The 23,179-nt window shown below is 38.1% G+C and overlaps 1 protein-coding gene across 2 annotated transcripts in view; it reads left to right on the forward strand.

The window, feature by feature from the left end:
• Positions 1 to 526: 526 nt before the first annotated feature.
• The window catches only part of LOC106083322 (serine/threonine-protein phosphatase 2B catalytic subunit 1), a 50,597-nt gene continuing 27,944 nt past the window's right edge, over positions 527 to 23,179 (forward strand). Inside the window, exons 1-2 of one of the 2 annotated variants that reach the window (XM_059362727.1) lie at positions 527 to 753; positions 1,734 to 2,094. In XM_059362727.1, the coding sequence (XP_059218710.1) occupies positions 1,935 to 2,094 (160 nt within the window). In that variant the 5' untranslated portion in view covers positions 527 to 753; positions 1,734 to 1,934. The other variant, XM_013246256.2, reaches the window with a different exon arrangement.

Consider the following 23,179-nt stretch of genomic DNA (forward strand, 5'->3'; position numbering starts at 1 on the left):
GAAATCTATTTCGAGTTCGGCAAGTGGAACAAAGGTTCAGTGATAGCCAACTAACTAAATTTGAGTGGATTTAGGCTGCTTAATACCTTAAACAGTAAAAATTTTAATTTTATTCCATTAGGAAATGGTGTTCGTTTAAAAATTAGAATCTCTCAAGTGTTTCGCTTTTCTCCTGAAAGGTGTCGAGTGAATCGATTTCAGCAAATGATCACGGTCAATGTCAGAGCATAAATTCAATACAAACGATCAATAATTCAAATTAAGTAAGGAAAACTAAATTAATTACGAGGTATATGGTTGAAAAAATCATAACATAAAATGTTATAGGCTTATATCTAAAAGCAAAAAAAAAAAAACACAAATGAATTCATTCACCAAAGAGAGCTGAACTAGCTCTCTGTAGAACTACTCTCAGGAAAAATTGGGTTGTTTATGACATTTTCACACAGAAAATCTAAACACATGAAACACAAATTCAAGGGCAATGAAAATTCAACAACATTTTCTATTCAGTTGTTGGCACACCGACCGACTGGGGTGCCTCAATAGATTTCTCAGTTTCGCGAATCGCCTGAACGCCAAAGACCTCAGCCAAAATAAGCAAAATCAAACGAAAAATTTTAAAACGCACCGCACTTTTTCGAAAAAATAAATCCCACGAATCTGGTAGTCGTCGGGATGAGTGCGTATTGAAAATATCGCGAAATTTTTTAATAACTAAAAAAAAAATATATAAAATTCAATAGAACATAGGTGAATATAGTAAAAATCATAAGCCCAAAGAAAAACTAAGAAATTGCGGGAAATTATCTATTTAACAGAAAAAAAAAATAGCCAAGTCCATTTGGCTAAAAAAAATCAACACCCCTAGTTAATCAGGTGGCAAAAAAACACATTCAAAGAATTCGTCTTATTTTTGTGTAAAAGATCAAAAATCGCTAAACCAGCGCTGCGCAGTGCATATATGTATGATTTTTATTCTTGTTGAAAAGTTCAAGTTCAATATCAGTAACAAAAAAGCAACGTTTCTCAAAAAAAGAATCCCACTTTGTCGCAGCATTGTGTCCACGGAAAATTCAAACATCACAGTGGGTGTGCGGAAAACGTGAAGGCAAAACCCCAAACACACATTCGCTGTGTTGCGGGTTTTGTAGGAAATTTCGAAAATTTTCGCTTACATTAAAAGCAAAAAAAAAATTTAATTTTGAAAAAAAAGAAGAATAATATAAATGTGTGCTTTCGCCGACTACTTTCTTCTTTGAGTGACAGAAATTGTCAATTATTTGCAAAGGATACAAAAAAAAAATAGGAAAAAAAAGATTTGAAGAGTAACAAGACAAACGACAAATTATCAACCGACCAGAAAATCATTCTGACAACACCATTTCTTTGTCTCTAGACATTCAAGGCATGATCAAGTGCTTCAATGTGTTCGTGTGTGTCTGTGTGTGTGTGCGTGTGTTGTTAAGTTAATTAATTGTCATGTGTAAAAATTACAAAAATAAATAATATATTAAAACATATTAAGCAAAGTGTATTTCTAATTAGTCAAATAAGAACAAAAATATATTTGTGAATTTTAGAAAAAATAAACACCTCAACCAGAAGAGGCAAAGCTTTCAAAGCAGAAAAATATTAAGATTTTTTTGTGAAACAAATTCAATATATATATCAAATTAAGAGAAAAAATAAAGTCAAACAAATCAAACCTCTGCTCTATTTATAAAATCTAGAAGTCTGCAAAAATAACAAAAAAAAATCAAAGTGGCGACAAAGAAGCAATTTTAACTAAATAAAAAAAAATAACTAAAATAGAAAACGAAACAGCACAATTTACCAGGCCAGCAGAGAAAATTTGTGTGTTTTGGTGATATTTTGCGCTAAAGGCAATAAAATATTTCAGAAATTAAAAATATTTTGAAATTTTTGTGAAAATGTCTTCGACAACAACGGCCGCTTCGGCCAACCAGAAATCTTCATCGTCCTCATCCTCAGCGCCATCATCGACAGATGCCAGCACCACAACAACAACAGCGTCCGGAAATAAACCAACCAAGTGTAAATACACAAAGACCAAGGAGCGTATGGTTGAGGGTAAACAAAATTTTGATTAGCTAGCCAATTCGCAATCCACAATCACCTCATTGCCGCCAGACCATCGATAAATAATCATCTATTCCCCATTCTCACGTTTTCCTCCTGTCTTGTCTGGCCATATTAAATGGCTTTTGAATAACCATCCATATTGCCCACATTTAAAATCCATTGTCATTTTTTCTACGTTTTACATTTATCGCTTTTTGTATGGTTTGTCCCTTCATGGGTTATTGCCATTGTCATTGCCACACATTATCCTTGAACTCACTCTCCTCCTCCAAAAACCCCATACATTGACTTGATAAACGATCTTGTTGATGGCATCCAAATAAACATACTCTGTTGCTTATCTACAACACCCTATTTTCGTTGCAGTGAAGAGAAAATAAATCAACAAGTGTTCGATTACTTTTATCAACATTCAAATAAACATGCAAATGAGAATTTTGTTTAATCTAAAGAAATACAGTTTTCATACCCTCCACCATAGGATAGGGGGGTATACTAATTTCGTCATTCCGTTTGCAACAACTCGAAGTATTCGTCTAAGAAGTCAAACGGAATGACTAGATTAGTATACCCCCATCCTACTGTGGTGGATACAAAAAGGGTCCATCCTACAGTGACGCTGAAAGTTTCTGGCGGTCGTTTTTGCCAACACGTTTTTAAATATTTTTCCTAGGTTAAAGCATTTTCTAGATTTTTGATAAAACGCAGTTAGCCTATTTTGTCACAAAGCGTAGCTAACATCTACATGCAAAGGGGTCAGTCAAGTGATGACGCGTAGATACAAAGGCAAGTGGAAGTGGAAGTTAATAAGAGCTTAGGTCTTAATATATGCGCCAGTGTTCTGAGAGGTCCCTTCCGACACAGGAGCTTCTGGGCCCGTGCCCATGCTTCCCATCTATTCGCTGAGCTTACACACATCTCGTTCAGGAAGTGCACGAGTCATATCTCCCTAACCTTACTAGCCAGCATTCTATTCTTGTCCCTCAAACATAGAAGCCACAGAGCGATTGTTAACACATTTGCTCTATGTGCCTACACCCCCGTCTCGGTAACATATTATCTGCATCAGAACGTGAATCACGTGTGACTAGAATAGCCAGTCAATCCCGGTGACCTAATGCTTCAATTGTGCGGTGAGTGAATTGTGTCATTGTGACTAGAATAGATAGAAATTTGTCCGGTTTCAGTTGGATGCAGCATCCACTCAGGTTATATTCACAACGATGTTTCCCGTTCGTACTCATCTTCCGCCACAACATCCTAGCCACGAATGAATCATGTGGCTGTAATCAGAGCTTTGCCCAATGTCCCGCAGACACTGGAACCATTGATATATTTTTTGTTTGGTTCGTCGCGTTTCCCACATTTCGGTGTCCTAGATTCTCGATCTTGCCGTGAATGAGTCAAAAATCTACCGAGCCACTCCATAAGCATCCAATTATTTCTATACCCTCCACCGTAGGATGGAGATTTACTAACTTCGTCATTCAGTTTATAATACACTGAAATACTGATTTAAGGCCCAACAAAAAATAAATTTTTGATCCTCTTGAAGTACATTGTCGATTTAGCCATGTCCGTCAGTCCGTCTGCCTGTCGGATGCACATTCACCTTCGAAAAAAATAAAGCTAACTGCTTGAATTTGAAATTTTGCATAAACACTTCCAATTAGTGTAGGTAGGGTTGGGATTGTAAATGGGCCAAATCGGTCCATGTTTTGATATAGCTGCCCAATAAACCGATCTTGGGTCTTGCTTTCTTGAGCTGCTAGAAGACGCAATTCTTTTCCGATTTGACATGTGGTGTTCTGGTATCCCTTCCGACAACTGTGCCAGATACGGTCTAAATCGGTTGATAATCTGATATAGCTGTCATATAAACTGATCTTGGGTCATGACTTCTTGAGCTTCTACAGGATGCAATGACTCCCAACAACTTTGCCAAGTATAGTCTAAAACCTATAGTCTATAAACCGATCTCCCGATTAGACTTCTTTAGCTCTAGAGGGCGCAGTTCCTATCCGATTTGACTGAAATTTAGCATGATGTGTTTCGTTATGAATTCCAACAACTGTGCTAAGTATGGTTTAAATCGGTCCATAACCTGATATAGCAGCCATATACACCGATTTTGGGTCTTGACTTCTTGAGCTTCTAGAGGGCGCAATTCTTATCCGATTTGACTGAAATTTAACATGACGTGTTCTGGTATGACTCCCAAGAACTTTGCCAAATCAGTCCGTAACCTGATGTAGCCGCCATATAAACCGATCTCCCGATTAGACTTCTTGAGCCTCCAGAAGGCGCAGTTCCTATCCGATTTGACTGAAATTTAGCACGCCGTGTTTCGTTACAACTTCCAACAACTGTGCTAAGTATGGTTTAAATCGGTCCTTAACCTGACATAGATGCCTTATAGACCGATTTTGGGGCTTGACTTCTTGAGCTTATACAGGATGCAATTCTAATTCGATTTGGCCAAAATTTTGCGTCAAAGGTTTTGTTTTGACTTCCAAAACTGTGTCAAATATGGTCTAAATCAGTCCATATCCTGATATAGCCGCCATATAAACCAATCTCCCGATTAGACTACTTGGCCTTCTAGAGGGCGCAATTCTTATCCAATATGGTTGAAATTTTGCATATGTCGTTTGGTATGATTTCCAACAACTGTTCCAAATATGGTCTAAATCGGTAAATAACCTGATATGGCTGCCATGTAAACCGATCTCCCATTTTGATTTTTTGAGCCTCTGGAGGGCGCAATTATTACTCGATTTGCCTACAATTTTGGAGGTGATGTTTTTCTACATCTGGTGTTTTTCTTTTTGGAAAGGTCATTCAAAGAACTTGACATATGCGATCCATGGTGGAGGATATGTAAGATTCGGCCCACCCGAACTAAGCACGCTTTTACTTGTTTTTTTTTTTTTTAACTATTTACAAGAAATTGTAGTATATTAAAAAATTTTGTAAGCGGAAGACTGTTGGTCATTATGGTTTAACAAAGTCACTGATCACTCCAGTTCACTGAACTAGTTCGTTGCGATCCGTGAGCTGTTTTTGTCTCCGCAAAGAACCATATCAACTCTTAAGGGATAGAGTTGCTTTGCAAAATGTGCGCCGGACCCACAATAGGAAAGATCCAAAAAAAAAAAAAAAAAACAAATAAAAGGGTGCTAAGTTTGGCCGGACCGAATCTTGCCCAATCTTGGATCGAAGCCAGGCAGCCATCAAATCCCTGGAGAACGTATTTCTGAACACAAAAATCGCTCTCGACTGTCGCAGATTTCTCAACGAGATGGCTGAACAGTTCAAAATTCACCTGTTCTGGGTGCCGGGCCACAGAGATATCCCAAGGAATTGTAAAGCGGACGAGCTTGCGACACTAGGAACTACCTTACACATTCCAGGGAAACTGGAATCTGTGGGTGTGCCTATAGCGATATGTAAGCTAAGTTTGCAGGATCACGCCCGAAGAAAAAATATTATTAAAAACTTGTCTCTTTTTAGAATTTCGACCAAAATCCGAACATATTTGAAGAGTCATAGAGGAACTACGTGTTCAAACTTTTGGGAAGATCGGTTATTAAATGCGCTTGCAAAGGCTCTAGAAGTGAAAATCGGGCGACACATATACAAGACAGTTATATCTAAATCTGAACTGATTTCTATGAAATTCACTAGTGACCAGAAGAGTCATAAGAGACACTTTCTTGCCTAATATCGCGAGGATTGGTTGACAAATGGCGATATTATTGCATTATTAGTCCAAAACGGTCGTACTTACATACGGTAGCTACATCCAACAAATCTGAATCGATTTCTTCCAATTTCAATAGGCTTCGTCTCTAGACCAAAAAAGATGCCTGTGGTAAATTAGTAGAAAGACGGTCTTGGCTAAATCGAATCAGAAGGTGATTCCGAGTCGATCGGTATGCCCTTTATGTGGTCTATCTCTCTTCCTTGTACAACAGTAGTGGTGTAGGATATACAAATATTAAAAACTTACACCCGTTATTTAAATAAGCTCAGTTTTTGAACAGTTTGAAAATCCATACTCAGAAAGTTGTATGTATTTTAAAATTGTTTAGTATAACAAGCTCTATTGAAGGGATGGACGAATATGGGTAGAGTGTCTTAGCCCATTAATGTCGAAGGGGAAGAAAATACCTAAAAATAGAAATGTCTGAGAAAAATTCTAGCTCGAGTTAGCAAAATGGTACCCTAATGAAATTTAAATTGGCGTAAAGTGGACGAATGAAACTAGTAAAAAAAATTTCCGTCATATAAAATCATGTTTTGGGGAAAAATTAACGTGTCAAAAGTCGGCAAATTTTGTATAGCTCAAAAAAATCAAACAAAAAATGTTCTCAAAATTTTTGGGAGTGAGCATTTGATGGTTTCTATATAAAAAAAATGGTCATTAAAATATTATAAAATAAAATATTAGCAAAATGTTCTCAAAATTCTTGGGAGTGAGCATTTGATGGTTTCTATATAAAAAAATAGTCATTAAAATCGCTAAATGGAAATAAAAAATTTGCAAAATAATTTTTTATGATTGTTACAAAAGCGTATTGCCTTAGGAAATAAAAAGAAATTTCTTTTGATTTTTTTAATTTGTTAAAAAATAAATTAAGTCGACTCTGAGTCTGATTCGGTTTCGGCGTCGAGCAAACATCAAGGTCCTGATCTCATTAAGTAAGTGCCCAGCAAAAAATTGTTCCCACCCTGGAAGCAATACGAAAATATTATAGCATACCTATGCGCATTTTGCAGTAATCTATTACACAGGGTATGCATGAAACATGGCTTCAAAGTATTGTAAAGACGAATTTGTTTTGCATCCCCATTGCTTCTGTTCAGAGGTCATGAACGAAGTTCAAGTAAATCACCTAAAAACGTGCTAAGTTCGGTCGGGCTGAATCTTATATATCCTCCACCATAGATTGCATTTCTCGAGTTCTTTTCCCGATATCCCTTTTTAGGCAAACAAAGGATAAAAGAAAATAATTGTTATTATATTGAAGCTATATTTAGTTCGGACCATAATTGATTTGAATGTTAGAGACCATGATAGAAGTCATTGTGTAAAATGTCAGCCAATTCGAGTAAGAATTGAGCCCTTTAGGGGCTCAAGAAGTAAAATAGAGAGATCGGTTTATATGGGAGCTGCATCAGGCTATAAACCGATTGGGACCATATTTGACACGTATGTTAAAGGTCATGAGAAGCCATTGTATAAAAATTTCAGCCAAATCGGATAATAATTTCGCCCTCTGGAGGCTCAAGAAATCAAGATGCCAGATCGATTTAAATGGCAGCTATATGAGGTTATTTATCGATTTGAACCCTATTTATCGCAATTGTTAGAATTCATTAAAAAATACTTCAAGCTTCCGATTTAAACCGTATATAGCACAGCTTTTAGAAGTGATAACAAAACACCACATGCAAAATTTCTGCCAAATCGGATAAGAATTGCGCCCTCTAGATGCTCAAGAAGTCAAGACCCAAGATCGGTTTATATGGGAGCTATATCAAAACATGGACGGGCGATCGGTTTATATGGGAGCTACATCAAGTTTTGAACCGATTTAGATCATACATCTTTGAAGTTGAAACAAAACCGTTGGTTCAAAATTTCAATCAAATCGAATAAAAAATGCTCCCTCTAGAGGCTCAAGATGTCAAATCGAGACATCAGTTTATATAGGAGCTATATTAGGCTATGTACCATAGGTAAGGTTAGGTTGGATTAGAATGATACCACACATTAGATATCTTAGTATCCGCCGGGGCCATATGTGGCCCATTGTGATTCCTCAATAGCATTTCTCTCTTTAATCTAGGTAAATTAACTGGCGACTCCACTGACTACTGCACAATTCATCAATGTACCCTCTCGCGTGTCATGCATTGAGTATATACTGCAGAGGTCAGATCTATAATAATATATGGTGTAGTGGTCTGGTGGACGGTCCACCTACTGCTCAATACTTAACCGAATCCCAAGGATGGCTTTTTTGTGCATCACAGCCGCACTGAGGACTACACCATATGATGCACAGAATTAAATGCTACATCTTATGCCTCTGGACATAGTGATATAGGAGCTTTCTTATTGGTCATGTGACGGCTACGGACACTGTGTTATCCTTGATGCAATATTCGATGTTCCAGGCAGTGTGGATTACACCCTACCTGAGCCGCTTTTTGCTAAAAAGTACTGTACCACTTCTGAGAACCGATTAGAACTACGATATCCCTGATAACAGAAGTTGCATAGTCTTCTATACGGGTGGTTTCAAACTAAACGACCAGGTGCGCTTTGGGGTGTACTCTAAAGATCTAGAAATAGTCATATCGAAAAGGTTACCCGACCACTGCAAGAAGTGATGGAATGGCAAAGATATAATGTCATTACGACGATTGGCATAAATATCTTTTCAGACAGCCATTAAATCCCTGAAAAACGTATTTCTGAACACAAAATCAGACCTCGATTGACGCAGATCTCTCAAAGAGATGGCTGAACATTTCAAAATTCACCTGTTCTGCGAACTGTCAAGCAGACGAGCTTAGAGAGACTAGGAACTACCCTCGACTGACGCAGATCTCTCAAAGAGATGGCTGAACATTTAAAAATTCACCTGTTCTGCGAATTGTCAAGCGGACGAGCTTAGAGAGACTAGGAATTACCAAACATATTCCAGGGATAATGGAATCTGTGGGTATGCCTCTAGCGACATGTAAGCTAAGTTTTCAGGACCAAGCCCGAAGGACTATGAGCATTCCAAAACTACGTGACCTAATCTAGACTTGAAGAGGTCTACCGCTTTGCTGTCATTGGCTAGAGCTGATGGCTCAGTCATAACGGACACAAGGTTGCCAGCAACGACTTTTGCAGAAGCTGTGAGGACATCGAAGAAGAAGAGACATAGAACACCTTCTGAGTGTCAGAAGGAGTCTCACTTTAGGTTCTCATTTCTTTGAGAATCTGTCTAATTTAGCGAATGTGAACATTCGCAAGTTGTTGAGCTTTTTAAAGCGATATGGATAGTTCAACGGCAGAAACTAGAAGGCATCTTCCTTTTTCTGTTCCTGTGGTATCACAATGGACGAAAAAACCTAAGTGAGTCTGATAGCAGACTGACACTTAAACCTTACCTAATCCTCCCGTACCACTTTAATGAAAGAGCAAAAGATAACAAACTGCATGGATACAGTATTCGGAGTGATTCCTCAATAGCCTTTCCGCTTTCGATCTGGGCAGATTATCTTGTGCCATCAATGAAATTATTTGAATCATAATTGGCACGGTTGTTGGAAGACAAAGCCAAAAAAATTCGAGCCAATTTTCAATCAAATCGAGTGGTGTTTTTGCCCTCCAAAGGTTCTAGAGGTCAAATCGAAGATCGGTTTATATGGCAGCTGTATCGGGTAACGAGCCGATTTGGACCATGCTTGGCACTGTTGTTTAAAGTCAAAACAAATCGGATTTGTATTGCGCCTTCCTGAGGCTAAAGAAGTCAAATCAGAGATCAAGTTAGATGGAAATATTATTTTGGAAATAAGAATTTGTGTAATACTTCAAGCACTTGCTTTACTCCTTCGAAAGTTTGCGGGCTTTCGACAGACAGACAAAGGGACTGACGGACGGACATGGCTCAATCAACTCAACTCTCAGATGATATATTTTCATTTTTAAACCGTGCCACATCCTATTTATGATGGATGAAAAACACTAAGCAATTAATCAATAAATTCCCCTTAAAAATTTTTAGCCCATTTCAACATTTTTAGCGTTTTTGCTTGTAATCACCTCTCTTTCAATAAAGGCAACAGCGAAGAACAAAATCCCCACATTAAAAACTACGAACTTTTTTTAATTAAATATCGAAAATGGTTGTACTTACATTACATGAATAGCTGCGGTTGCTGCAAAGAAAAATTAAATATAATACTCGTAATTATTGTTTATGAAGTTCGGTTAATTAAAAATTACAAGGGAAAAGTTATAAATAGTTTAAAAAGTAATAACGATGATTAATATAGTAAACATAAAAGTTAATCAAGGTAAAAATATCAAGGTATCCATCTGCAACAATTTTGCTTCGTTTTTTGTTCAACTTATTGAAGTCAAATGAGTGGGGTTTTTTTATACCCACTACTGTAGCATGGGGGGTAAACTAATTTCGTCATTCCGTTTATAACACTTCGAAATATGCGTCGAAGACCCCATAAAGTATATATATTCTTAATCGTCATGACATTTTAAGTCGATCTAGCCATGTCCGTCCGTCCGTCCCCCATACCCTCCACCATAGAAAGCACGCTAACTTTCGATGGTGTAAAGCTAGACGCTTGAAATATATCTCATTAGTGTAGGTCGGTTGGCATTGTTAATGGGCCAAATCGGTCCATTTTTTGATGTAGCTGCCATATAAACCGGTTTTGGGTCCTGACTTCTTGAGCATCTAGAGGGCGCAATTCTTATCCGATTTTACTGAAAATTTGCATGAAGTATTTTGAAATATTCCAACAACTGTGCTAAGTATGGCTCAAATCGGTCTATAACCTGATACAGCTGCTATATATACCGATCTTGGGTCTTGACTTCTTGTGCATCTAGAGGGCGCAATCCTTGTCCGATTTGACTGAAAATTTGCACGAGGTGTTCTGTTATGACTTCCAAAAACTGTGGAAGTACATAATCTTATATAGGCAACAAATATGCCTTGTTCTTAACTATGTGATCGGTTTAGCTATATCCAAATATCTAAGTAATTTTCTACACATTTGCCCAGGAATCTAATAAAACGAATCAAAATATGCATTTTATGAGCTTGAAAAATGAATCGAGAGACATGGAGACATTAAGATATAGACCAAAATAACCCATCTTCGCACTTAGCTTAGGCAACTTATCACATATAGGCGAAAAAACTGAGAGACTGACGAACGAACGTCAAAAAGGAATCAGCACCTTTGACAATGGTAAAGGGAGTTGCACAGGGATCTATTATAGTCCCACTTTTTTTTCTTTGTATGCAAATGATCTTCCTCTCCAACTTAATCATAGTCGAATCCAAATGTATACAAATAAAGTGCAGATTTATCAAGGCAGCTCCTAATGTCCTGTAAGGACATTAGTCAGGGTATGCGTGAATTTAATGAAGGGTATGCGTGAATTTCAACAGATCTGCACAAAATTTGGCACGGATTGTTTTGTTACTGATCCTAACATATGTATCTGCAAAATTTCATCAAAATCCGTTCAGATTTAGATTTAGCTCCCATATATATGTATCGCCCGATACATGCTGACACTTATCTCACATTTTCTGCATAACTGCGTACCCCTATGTAACCCTTTATGACAACGAAAGCCATACTGACCTGCTTTCTCTCAGTATTAGCCTCGTCTTCTCACCATCAGGATCCTCCATATGATATTCATTGTACCACCGGCCGTTAACTGTTCTGAGCTTTTCTCAAAATTTCATCAAAATCCGTTCAGATTAAGATTTAGCTCTCATATGTATGTATCGCCCGATTTGCACTTAAATAACCGTAGTAACTACAATTTCCGCAACCAACGTGCCCACGTCCTTCACACGATGCCACTTGTTTCACATTTTTTGCATAACTGCGTAGTCCTATGTAAACCTTTATGATAACGAAAGCCATACTGACCTGCTTTCTCTCAGTATTAGCCTCGTCTTCTCACCATCAGGATCCTCCATGTGATATTCATTGTCCCACAGACCGTTAACTGTTCCTTAGTGATACATGTTCTGAGCTTGTCTCAGTTCGCCCTTGTATTTTCTTAGCCCAGTCTTATAGAGGTCCCAATCGTGTGGTACCCTGTGGCTTTCGCCCTGTTAAAGAGTTTCTGCAGTCCTTCCTTAAACCTACCAGCTCTGGGATCTACCATGGCGGTCTGTCCTTTAGTTCACCCTCACTCTGGCAACCAACCGATGCGAATCGTGCCATCCCCAGAGAAGGCGTTAATCTCCTTCTTACACTCCAAGACTATTTGTGACCTCATTATTATGGCTGTTATAGCCCTGATGGCCAGATAACTGTTCGTAAAAGTGGACAAGCCTCGAATTCTGGATCCATTTCGATGCTATATGTTCTCCAACATCCAATTTGAATTTTCTATCCAAGATCACTCTCAAGTATTTGTATTATCCCTGGCTTAACATACAGATCCCTTGATCTAGCCCAATCGTATGCCATCTCCAAGACCCTTGCGGCCCTAATGTAGAGATAGGTTAGGTTAGGTTAGAGTCATTTTGTTACTAGCCACTTCACTCGGAGACTTTAGGTCTATTGTGTTCACCCTAGAAGAAAGTCGAAGAGAAGAAGATGGAGAACAAATAGATAACAACACCATAGAACGAAATAAAACAGCAAATAAGAACAGAACAAGTAAAAGCGTGCTAAGTTCGGTACTGTGGCTGTCAGAAGTCATAGCAAAATACCACCTCCAAAATTTCAGGCAAATCGCGTAAAAATTGCACCCTCCTGAGTCTGAGAAAGCCAAATTGAGAGATCGGTTTATATGACAGCTATATCAATATTGGATAATAATTCCGCCCCCTAGAGGCTCAAGAAGTCCAATCGGGAGATCGGTTTATATGACATCTTTATCAGGTTATAAAACGATTAAGATTGTACTTGGCGCAGATGTTGGAAGCCATATCATAACGATAAGTAAAAAATTTCAGCCAAATCGGATAAGAATAGCGCCCTCTAGAAGCAAAAGAAGTTAAATCGGGAGATCGGTTTATATGGCGGCTATATTAGATTATGGACTGATTTAGATCATATTTGACACAGTTATTGGAAACCATACCAAAACGATATGTGCAGAATTGCAGCCAAATCGGATAAGAATTGCGCCCTCTAGAGGCTCAAGAAGTCTAATCGGGAGATCGGTTTTTATGGCAGCTATATCAGGCAATGAACATATTTGAACCAAACTTGCCACATTTGTTGGAAATCACACCAAAACTTAATGTGCAAAATTTCAGCTAAATTGGATAATAATTGTACCGTCTAGAAGTTCAAGAAGTCAAGACCCAAGATCGTTTTATATGACAGCTATATCAAAACATGGACCGATTAGGCCCATTTACAGACAGATGGACGGACGGACATGGCTAGATCGACCTAAAATGTCATGACGATTATGGGTTCTTCGACGAATATTTCGAGGTGTTTCAAACGGAATGACGTAATTCGTATACCACCATCCTATTGTGGAGGGTATAAAAAGTACCGTTTCAGAACGGATGGAAGTAACTATGAAATTTTGAATGGTTATAGCTGAAATGTTAACGAGATTATGCCCAAAATTTGAAGGCCCTGGTTGGTGCCTCTTGATAAGCCCCTTAATCAAATCTTCATTTGTGTCCTGGTTTTCCAATGTTAAATTTTCTGAAAATGAATGTTCTGAATTTTGCATATAAAACTGTCCTTAAAAACAAAAAAATAATTACTACCCGAATTTGTTCACAACAATACCCAAATACGAAATATGGTATCAAAATCGTCATTCTTTAGTAAGTTGGCTGTGGAAGAGGCTACAAATATTGTTTGGTGAAAAAAAATTTTTGGGAAGCCAGTCTTGGCAAAAATTCAAAAAAATAGAAGTCGAAAATGCCCGAAATCAAACGAAACACATCATGCCCCAGATCGGTTTATATGACAGCTATATCAGGTTATGTACCGATTTGAACCATACTTAGCAAAGTTGTTGAAAGTCATAAAGAAACACGTCATGCAAAATTTCAGCTAAATCGGATAGAAGTTGCGCCCTCTAGAGGCTCAAGGAGTCAAGACCCCAAATCGGTTTACATGACAGCTATATCAGTTTATGAACCGATGTGAACCACACTATGCACAGTTGATTGAAATCATAACAAAACACCTCATGCAATGTTTCAGCCAAAACGGATGAGAATCGTGCCCCCTAGTGGCTCAAGAAGTCAAGATCCAAGATTGGTTTATATGGCAGCTATATCAAAACATGGACCGATATGGCCCATTTACAATCCCAACCGATCTACACGAATAACAAGTATTTGTGCAAAATTTCCAATGGATATCTTAACTCCTTCGAGAGTTAGCGTGCTTTCGATAGACAGACGGACGGTCGGATGGACAGACGGACAGACGGACGGACAGACGGACGGATAGACGGCCGGATGGACAGACGGACGGTCGGACGGACAGACGGACATGGCTAAAATGACATGTCGATCAAGAATATATATAGACGAATATTTCAAGGAGTACACCCCCTCTCTATGTTGGAGGAAGGGGGTGTACTCCTCCTTCGAAAACCAAATTCGATAAAATTTTTAAAACTCGAAAATATTTTGGAAAATTAGAATATGAAAACCTATTTGCAAACAAACTTCTAATAAATAAAACAAACTTGGACCCACATGACGTAAAAATTAAATTGTTGATGTCGATAAAGATTTTTGAAGTTTTCGTTTGTCCCTCTTTCGAGACGAGCTCAATGATCGGAGATGCAAATAAAAAAGGAAAGCCAAAGATAGCAACACACACCAACCTATCTTTGCTATCTTTCGCTTTCCTTTTCCATTGGCATCTCCAATCATTGAGCTCGTCTCGAAAGAGAGACAAACGAAAATTGTAAAATTTAATTATCTAGCCCTAACAGGCAAAAACATGAGAAAAAAAATTTTTTTTTGAAGTTTTCAAACAAAATTTCCATACTTTGTGTACGTTTATATATTTCGTAGCGTGAATGTTTAAAAATCACTTCTATTTTATCGTTTTCATATAAAAACACGATTTTTTAAATAATCATCATACGCCACCTATCACTTGTCTCACATCAGTGTGCCATGCTGCGGATGAGTGATGTCTTCAACACATCAACATTTTATTATGACAAAGACTATGCAAAGAGAAATTAATCTTAAGTAATTGCAGTTTAAAAATGATTTAATTTATAATCTATTTGTCTTAGCCACGGTGCTGACTGATGATTAATTGGCATACAAAATGAAATTGTGTTTCACTGACACCATCACCACCGAAAGAGTGTACATTCTTCGGTTGTATGCCTGGGTGAATGCTAACTAAATACTTCCGCCCTCTCCGCCTCACGACCGCAAAAAAAATATAAATAAAAAATTAAAAATAACAACAATAAGTAGGCACATGAGTTTGCCAAAAAAAAGGGCAAGCAGCTGATATTTGAATCAGAATTATTATATTAGGCAACCGCCTATCTGTCTAAGTAATGCATGTGACATGTATTTCAAGAATTCGTGAGGATGTAGTCTTGAAAAGTAATCAAATAGCTACATTCCTTATATTGTTGAAAATTATTTTTATATTTTTTTATATGCAATATTTTTTATTAGATGACAGATCTATTAAGATCAAGAGTCACGAGCAAAATTTATAAAAATCACATGATTTTGAGGTTCCACAATTTTTAAATGTTCTTCATGTGTTGCATAGTAAAATACTCATTATTAATGATATACTGTTGTTGAAATATTTTATTTTTTCTGTAATTTATAAGTTAGATTACTTTTGACATTAGCATTTCTACTAGAGATAGAAACATTTTCAAAAACGTGAAATAGAAATATTGGTAGCCAAGTAAGCAATAAATTGCGCAATTCGCTTTTTTATCTCTTGACTGTAGCTTGATCTTATACTTTCAATATAAGAGTAATGTTTTTCTTATCTCGCAAACTCATCTGGAATGGTCCTTCGAGCCGGAATGGTGAGATTGTAACGGGCTACAGTAAACGTGGAATTAAAACAAACACTGCATTCAATGAGAAAATCCAAAGTCTCAAAAAGAGGTGAAAAGCCTGCCTTTTTCACTCCAGATAAGTTTGCGAGATAACAAATCCAGATCAAAAAACGTGAAGGAATAAGAAGGCAAGAAATTCTAGGTAGAAGACCAGGTTTATCACTGAGCTTAAACTTGCATCGGACAGCATTCATTGATATGAGAACAGTGTCTCATCTGTTTCTTAATAGAATTTTCTTGGACAAATTGGCATTTACAGAAGACCCTTACCCTTAACATCAAAAATACCAGATTTTCAAAGAAGTGCGGGGCGATTCAAGAGAAATTTTGTTTACACCTAACAAATAAAAGTGCGCTTAGTTCGGCCGGGCCGAATCTTGGGAATCCACCGCCAGGGATTCTGCTAAAAATTTATACAAAATAAATTTTACTTGAAATCCATTATTTTATTCTACATACCAAACTTCTGTCAAACCAGCAAAAATTATAGCTTCTATAAACCGAACAAGGATGATCGAGAGACGGGTTTACATGGAATCCATATCAGGTTCTTAAGCGATTGGGACCGTATTTGTCACAAATATTGCAAGTCATAACAGAACACTAGGTTCCGAATTTCAGCTGAATCGGACAAAATTGATTCCAGGGGCTCAAGAAGTCTAATCGGGAGAGTTATATCAGGTTAAAGACCGATTTTAACCATACTTAACATACTTGCTAGAAGTCAAAACAGAACACTATGTGCAAAATTTCAGCCAAATCGGATGAAAATAGGGACTTCCCATCGGTTTATATGGGATCTACATCAGGTTATATACGGATTTAGACCGTACTTAACACAGTTGTTGGAAGTCATAACAGAACACTATGTGAATAATTTCAGCCAAATCGGATGAAAATTTAGGCTTCCAGGGGCTCAAGAAGTCTAATCGGGAGATCGGTTTATATGGGAGCTACATCAGGTTATATACGGATTTAGACCGTACTTAACACAGTTGTTGGAAGAAAATTGAGGCTTCCAGGGGCTCAAGAAGTCTAATCGGGAGATCGGTTTATATGGGAGCTATATCTAAATCTAAACCGATATAGCCCATTTGCAATCCCCAACGACTTACATCAATTTTAAGTATATGTATGTGCAAAACTTCAAGCGGCTAGCTTTACGCGTTACGCCGCCATCGCGATTTACACACACGGACGGACGGACGCACGGACATGGTTAGATCGACTTAGAATGCTGACACGATCAAGAATATATATAATCCTAGATCAATATTTCGAGGTATTACAAAAGGAATGACTAAGTAAGTATACCCCCAATCCTATGGTGGTGGGTATAAAAATAAAAGTTTGGTATCCAAATTTAGAATGGGGTATCTGAGGGACTGTCCCACTTTCAAAACCCGTTATAGCAACATTTTCGTATGTGGAGGTAGCGAGCCTCATCAAGCTCCAAGGTAAGTATGGCCATTGGGTATTTAAAGCCGCCAATAACTAGCCTTGTCGTATCGAGTATCATAAGCACCCAGTACTTAGGCAAGAGCCGGTGCCGCTCGCGACTACAATTGCAGCTATTCCGCATACGAAATATTTCACGAATCTGTTTTCAGGGCCACGTTTCTGTCTGGACAACCCACCCCTGAAGTACCACTAAACGGCACATATTTAACGACCATGACAATATGGGTTTTAAATGAGAGCTATTTGGGATGGGACCAGATACGGGGCGAAGTGTCTATCTAACACCGCTAAATAAGACTTATTTACCGACCATGACTATATAGGGCTAAAATAAATGGTATTAGAGAGTGAAAGAAGGCCGGTTCAATTAGTTTTCTAAAAATGAAAGTATTGCGACTCGAAAACGGCTGAACAGATTATCATGAAATTTTCACAGATGGTAGTTATAGTCACCACGATGAAAATAGGGTACTTCATTTTGTGATATACGCGCGCAGGGCGGACCCTCCCCTTAGCCACAATTCAAAAACGAAAGATTAGGGAGATGGGTGCATCAATTTAAGCGAACATTTTTATGCTTTCTTATGATTACTCAAAAACACAAAATTGGTATAAAACTTTAGGGTCAAAAAACAGTGGGGGACGCCCCTTCCCCAAAACCCTCCCAAACGGGCATGTTTACCGACTGGGACAATATGGGTATCAAATAACAGGTATTTAAGAGTAGAGTACGAACTATTTAAAATAATTTGACTTCCTCCCCCTACCGCAAAAGTACTACCCAAAAATAAAAGTAGACCTATCGGGACAATATGGGACTCAAATGAAAGGTTTTTAGGTGTAGAGTAAGAATTTCATATTAAAAATTGGGGCCAACTAACTGGGAGGCCGCCCTAACCCCAAAACCCCCAAAAATAGATTTTTTGGACGATCATGACAATATGGGACTCAAATGAAAGGCCAGGAAGCAGAAAAAGGCTTAATAATTTGTTGATTTCGGAAGGGGACGAACCCTCCCCCTTTACCCCAAAAACACCATCGGAACAATACGGCGATCAAATGAAGAGTATTGGAAAATAGAATACTAATAAGGCATTAAAATTGGGGTCTAAGTACCCATCGGGCCGACCCAACCCCGAAATTGCCCCAAAAAGACATATTGGGTGTTTATGTCAATATGGGCCTCAAATGAAAGATTTTGTGAGTAGATTACGAATCAGACATACATCGAAGTACAGAGTGTCACCCTACCGCCCAAAAACGCCTTTTTTGTTGGTTCCGTAAAATCAAAAAGAGCTGAACCGATTTTCTTAAAATTTGCAAAGGTTACGTAAATTTGTCTGAAAGGAAACATAGGCTATATAATTTTTAGAAATCGGATAGGGGCGGTCCCTCCTCCCTATCCCAACAACGCCTTCCAAAAACAAAAGTGGATTGATAGGCACAATACGGGTATGGCCTCTCCAATCCAAAAACCCTTCTAAACAGATATATTCGACGTTCATGTCAATATGGGCCTCATATGAAAATATTCAACAGTAGATTTCAAATATTGCATAAAAATTAGGCAAAAATGGCAATATGGAGCTCAAATCAACGGTATTTGAGAGTAAAGAACAAATTCGATATCTATTTTCAGGGCAAAGTGCTGGTGGCCGCCCCAGCCCCAAAACACCTTCCAAACATTTGATATTTACTGACCATGGCAAATTGAGTCTCACATTAAATGGATTTGGGAGTGCAGTATGAATTTGATATCCATATTTGAGTCGAAATGTCTGAGTGCCAATTCTCCCCTAAAAAGCACTTCTCATCTCGGAGATTGGTAATGCACTTCGTTCGAATTTTTTTTCACTCTCACAGTCAAAACAAAACATGGTTTCTATTGTTGGGGTCGGGCAAAACCCTCCAAATGGGTATATAGACCAATCACGACAATATAGAGGTCAAACGAAATGTGCTTGAGAGAAAAAAACAATTTGATATCCAATTGAAGAGTCATGTGTTTGGGGAACTGCCACACCCGAAAACACCTTCCTATTATAAAGCTGTTTGATGTTCAAATTGATTGATTTTCGGGAAATTGACACTCATTTTCGAGAAAAAGTCACTAGAGTCCATCCCATATGGGGCTCATATAAAATGTATTTGAAAGTAAAGCACGATGGGTATATTTACATTAAAGACCAAGTGTCACTCTAAACCGGAAATAATTACCCATACAATAATATACGACTCAAAAGAAAGATATTTGGGAGTGGAGTAAAACTTTACCCAGGAACCGAGAAGGGACTCACTTCTCACCCTTCTCACATCAATGAAAGCTTTTCGATTCAAGTTTAAACTCAATGATAAGAGACTTTTTTTATAACCGAGTCCGAATGGCGTGCCGCAGTGCGACATCTCTTTGGGGAGAATTTTTTACATGACCATGCATGGCAAATGTCGCCAGAATTAAGAGGGCATCACCACCGCTTTCAATTTTGTTCGATGTAATCGCCAGGATTTGAACACAGGATTTCAGCGTTATAGGCGTACATAGGCTACAGTGGCCACCAAAAAGATATTAGAGAGTTAAAGAAGGCGCAGCGGAGCGGGCCTGGTTCATCTAGTTAAATATATAGAACAATATAATGCAATGGAATCTAACAAGGAAAAAATTAACATAAAAAAGCAAAAGCGCGTTAAGTTCGGTGGAGCTGAATCTTATACACAATTTTATAACATATGTATCCGAAGAGGGCAGTAATTGGCTAGGTAGCCTAGCCAATCCATTTGCACACCTCAGTCTGACTTGACTTCTAAAGGCAGTTTGTTGTTTCGCTTTTCTGTTCGAAACAGGAACAAATTTAAAAAAAAAAAAAAAAAAAAAAAAAAAAAAAAAAAAAACTTTGGTCTAGGCTGGATAAAATCCACTAAAAAATTTTGTGACCAAAATAGAAAGAAGCGCAAACACAGATGAATGCACGAACAGCACGTCGATAAATATGTAGCTGCAATATGCTCATACTAAAAAGGTTATTCGAATTTGAATTAATCGAAGATTGCATAGATAACAAATCTCTGTTCGGTGTGTTGTTGAGTTAAGTTAGGTTAGGTTAGGATATTTATGCAAGTATGGACATGCACCTAACCAGTAATCGGCTTGTTCTACGCTCTAAATGATAAAAAGTAATCTCGAAAACGAAACATACTAAATCCATACTTGTTTTCCATACCACGCCCCTAAGTTGAGGCCGGGCCCTGAAATTAATAATCTGGTTAACACCACAGCTATAAGCAATAAAATTTCCCATATAACTTTATCTGTTCAAATATGGCAAACTTATTTCCACAACTGTTTTTTACTATCTCACTGTGCAGTGGTTGTCCATTCGTGACAATACGACGAACATTTCCATTTGGGCCTTTTAAAGAGCGAAGTAAGAGGATACAATTAAGGCCAAATTAACAATTATTCCAGTATTGATGGTATGAAGAATGGTCTGAATTAACCAAAAGCTAATGGATTCTGAAATTGAAATTACTTCCACACATTATTTGAAACAAAAAAAAAACATTTTAACACAATCAAAAATTTGTCATTTAAATTGATAACACTTCGTGTCAGCTACCCTGCAACTGTAGACTTATTATCCTATTTGAGGTCATGGATCCATAAAAGTCCCATTTTTAACATAATACCGTTAGGTTAGGTTGAAAACAGGATGCGGATATTAATCCGCCCCATGTCACTATGGGCGTACACCTGGCATCACGTTATCTGCATTTCGACTCTCCGACACCGCCACCCACGTCGGAGCTGCAACGGCTGCTGAGGAAAGCAAAACAGATAGGAAACGAGGTACTAATAGGGTGAGATGCCAACTCTCACCACATTTCGTGGGGTAGTACCGAAACTAATAACGACCTAATAACACTTAATATTGGTAAACACCGCTACCTTTCTTAATAGGATTAGGGAGGAGGTATTAGATGTGACGATATGTTCAGAAATCTGATCGATGAGGTTCGGGATTGGAAGGTCTCCATGGAACACTCTTTCTCTTACCATCGCTACATTAGGTTTAGAATAGCCCGGCCAGCGCCGAATCCGATAAGCTTCCGAAATAAGTTGAAAACCAACTGGACAAAATTCGGACAGCTACTCAGAAGAAGACTTGGGTAAGAAAATTTTGTTATCGGTTTTTTGTGTGCTCTAAATACTAAAAAGTAACCTCGAAAAAAAAGAAAATCTAAGTTAGGAATTACGTGCTGCTTACAAATCCTTAATTGTTTTTCATACCATGCCCCTAAATTGGTTCATAACTGGCATTGTGAGCCACCTAATTACCGATCGCGAAAACCGGGCAATGACATTATAGGAAATGCTCCAACGCCTCAGCATCCTCCCCACATGCCCTACACATGCTAACACATGCCGCACCGATTTCGCATTCGTAGCCCACGCACTTAACTCGGACTGGGTTGACCCCAAAAGACTACGGGATAACCAAGTCCTCTGGCCTTCACTGCCAAATCGTCTACTTTCTCTTTCCTCCTTACTCCGCTATGGATATATCAGGTTATTAAACGATTTGGACCATACATAGTACAGTTGTTGGAAGTCGCAACAAAAGACTTTGTGCAAAATATTTGCCAAATTGAATAATAATTGAGCACTCTAGAGGCTCAAAAAGTCAAGATCGGTGTTGTCACTCAAGAAAATTATTTCCTACCAAATTTTAAGAAAAATCCTACCAAACCCGGCCAAAACCTGCCATATGATCTATGGGTTGCCCAAAAAGTAATTGCGGATTTTTCTTATAGTCGGTGTTGACAAATTTTTCACAGCTTGTGACTCTGTAATTGCATACTTTCTTCTGTCAGTTATCAGCTGTTACTTTTAGCTTGCTTTAGAAAAAAAGTATAAAAAAAGTATATTTGATTAAAGTTCATTCTAAGTTTTAGTAAAAATGCATTTACTTTCTTTTAAAAAATCCGCAATTACTTTTTGGGCAACCCAATACAACCAAAAATGGGGTATGCGATTTTATACCCACCACCGAAGAGTTGACCATTTAGCATTCCATTTGGAACACATCAGCTTATTCATTTTCAAGGCCTACAAAGGCTAGATCGTCATTATTCATATGGGATCCAGACATGTCCGTCTGTTTGTTGGTTAAAATCAATCTTCAGGCTTAAGTTCAAATCTGGCCTAATCTTGAGTTTATAAAGTCGTATTTTGCCCCGATTTCAATCAACAGCCGTGCCAAGTTTGGAGAAAGCATTCTACCGATTTAAGTATTTGAGCCCAGAAATGCGCTTTCACTTCTCAATTTCGCCGTTACTGCGAGATGCATGTACGCCCAACTTTTGGGTATAGACCACATTTGGCCCTATATGTATGCAGTTCCCATATAGCCCTGTTTTCCGATTGAAGGCATTGAACTCACAAAAGCCCCATTTTTTATCCAGAATTTACGAAGTTTGGGAGATATCCCTTAACACTCGTACCATCAGTTATGGCAGTTTTCATGAAATTTGAAGGAATGAGACTCTTTGTAACACCTTGGCCCCGCATTATCCTTGGCTAAATTCTGCACTCTTACACATACACAGAAACGACTCGAAGTGAACTAATTTTAAGTCATATATTAGTAAAACCTACCAAAAATTTAGGTCAGCCTACCAACCTTCCGAGAGAATAAGAACCTACCAATTTGGGTAGAAACCTACCAAAAACGGCAACACTGGTTAAGATCCGAGATGGGTTTATATGACCAATTTACAATCCCAACCGAC

The sequence above is a fragment of the Stomoxys calcitrans genome, chromosome 2 (assembly GCF_963082655.1).
Source record: "Stomoxys calcitrans chromosome 2, idStoCalc2.1, whole genome shotgun sequence".
NCBI lineage: Eukaryota > Metazoa > Arthropoda > Insecta > Diptera > Muscidae > Stomoxys > Stomoxys calcitrans.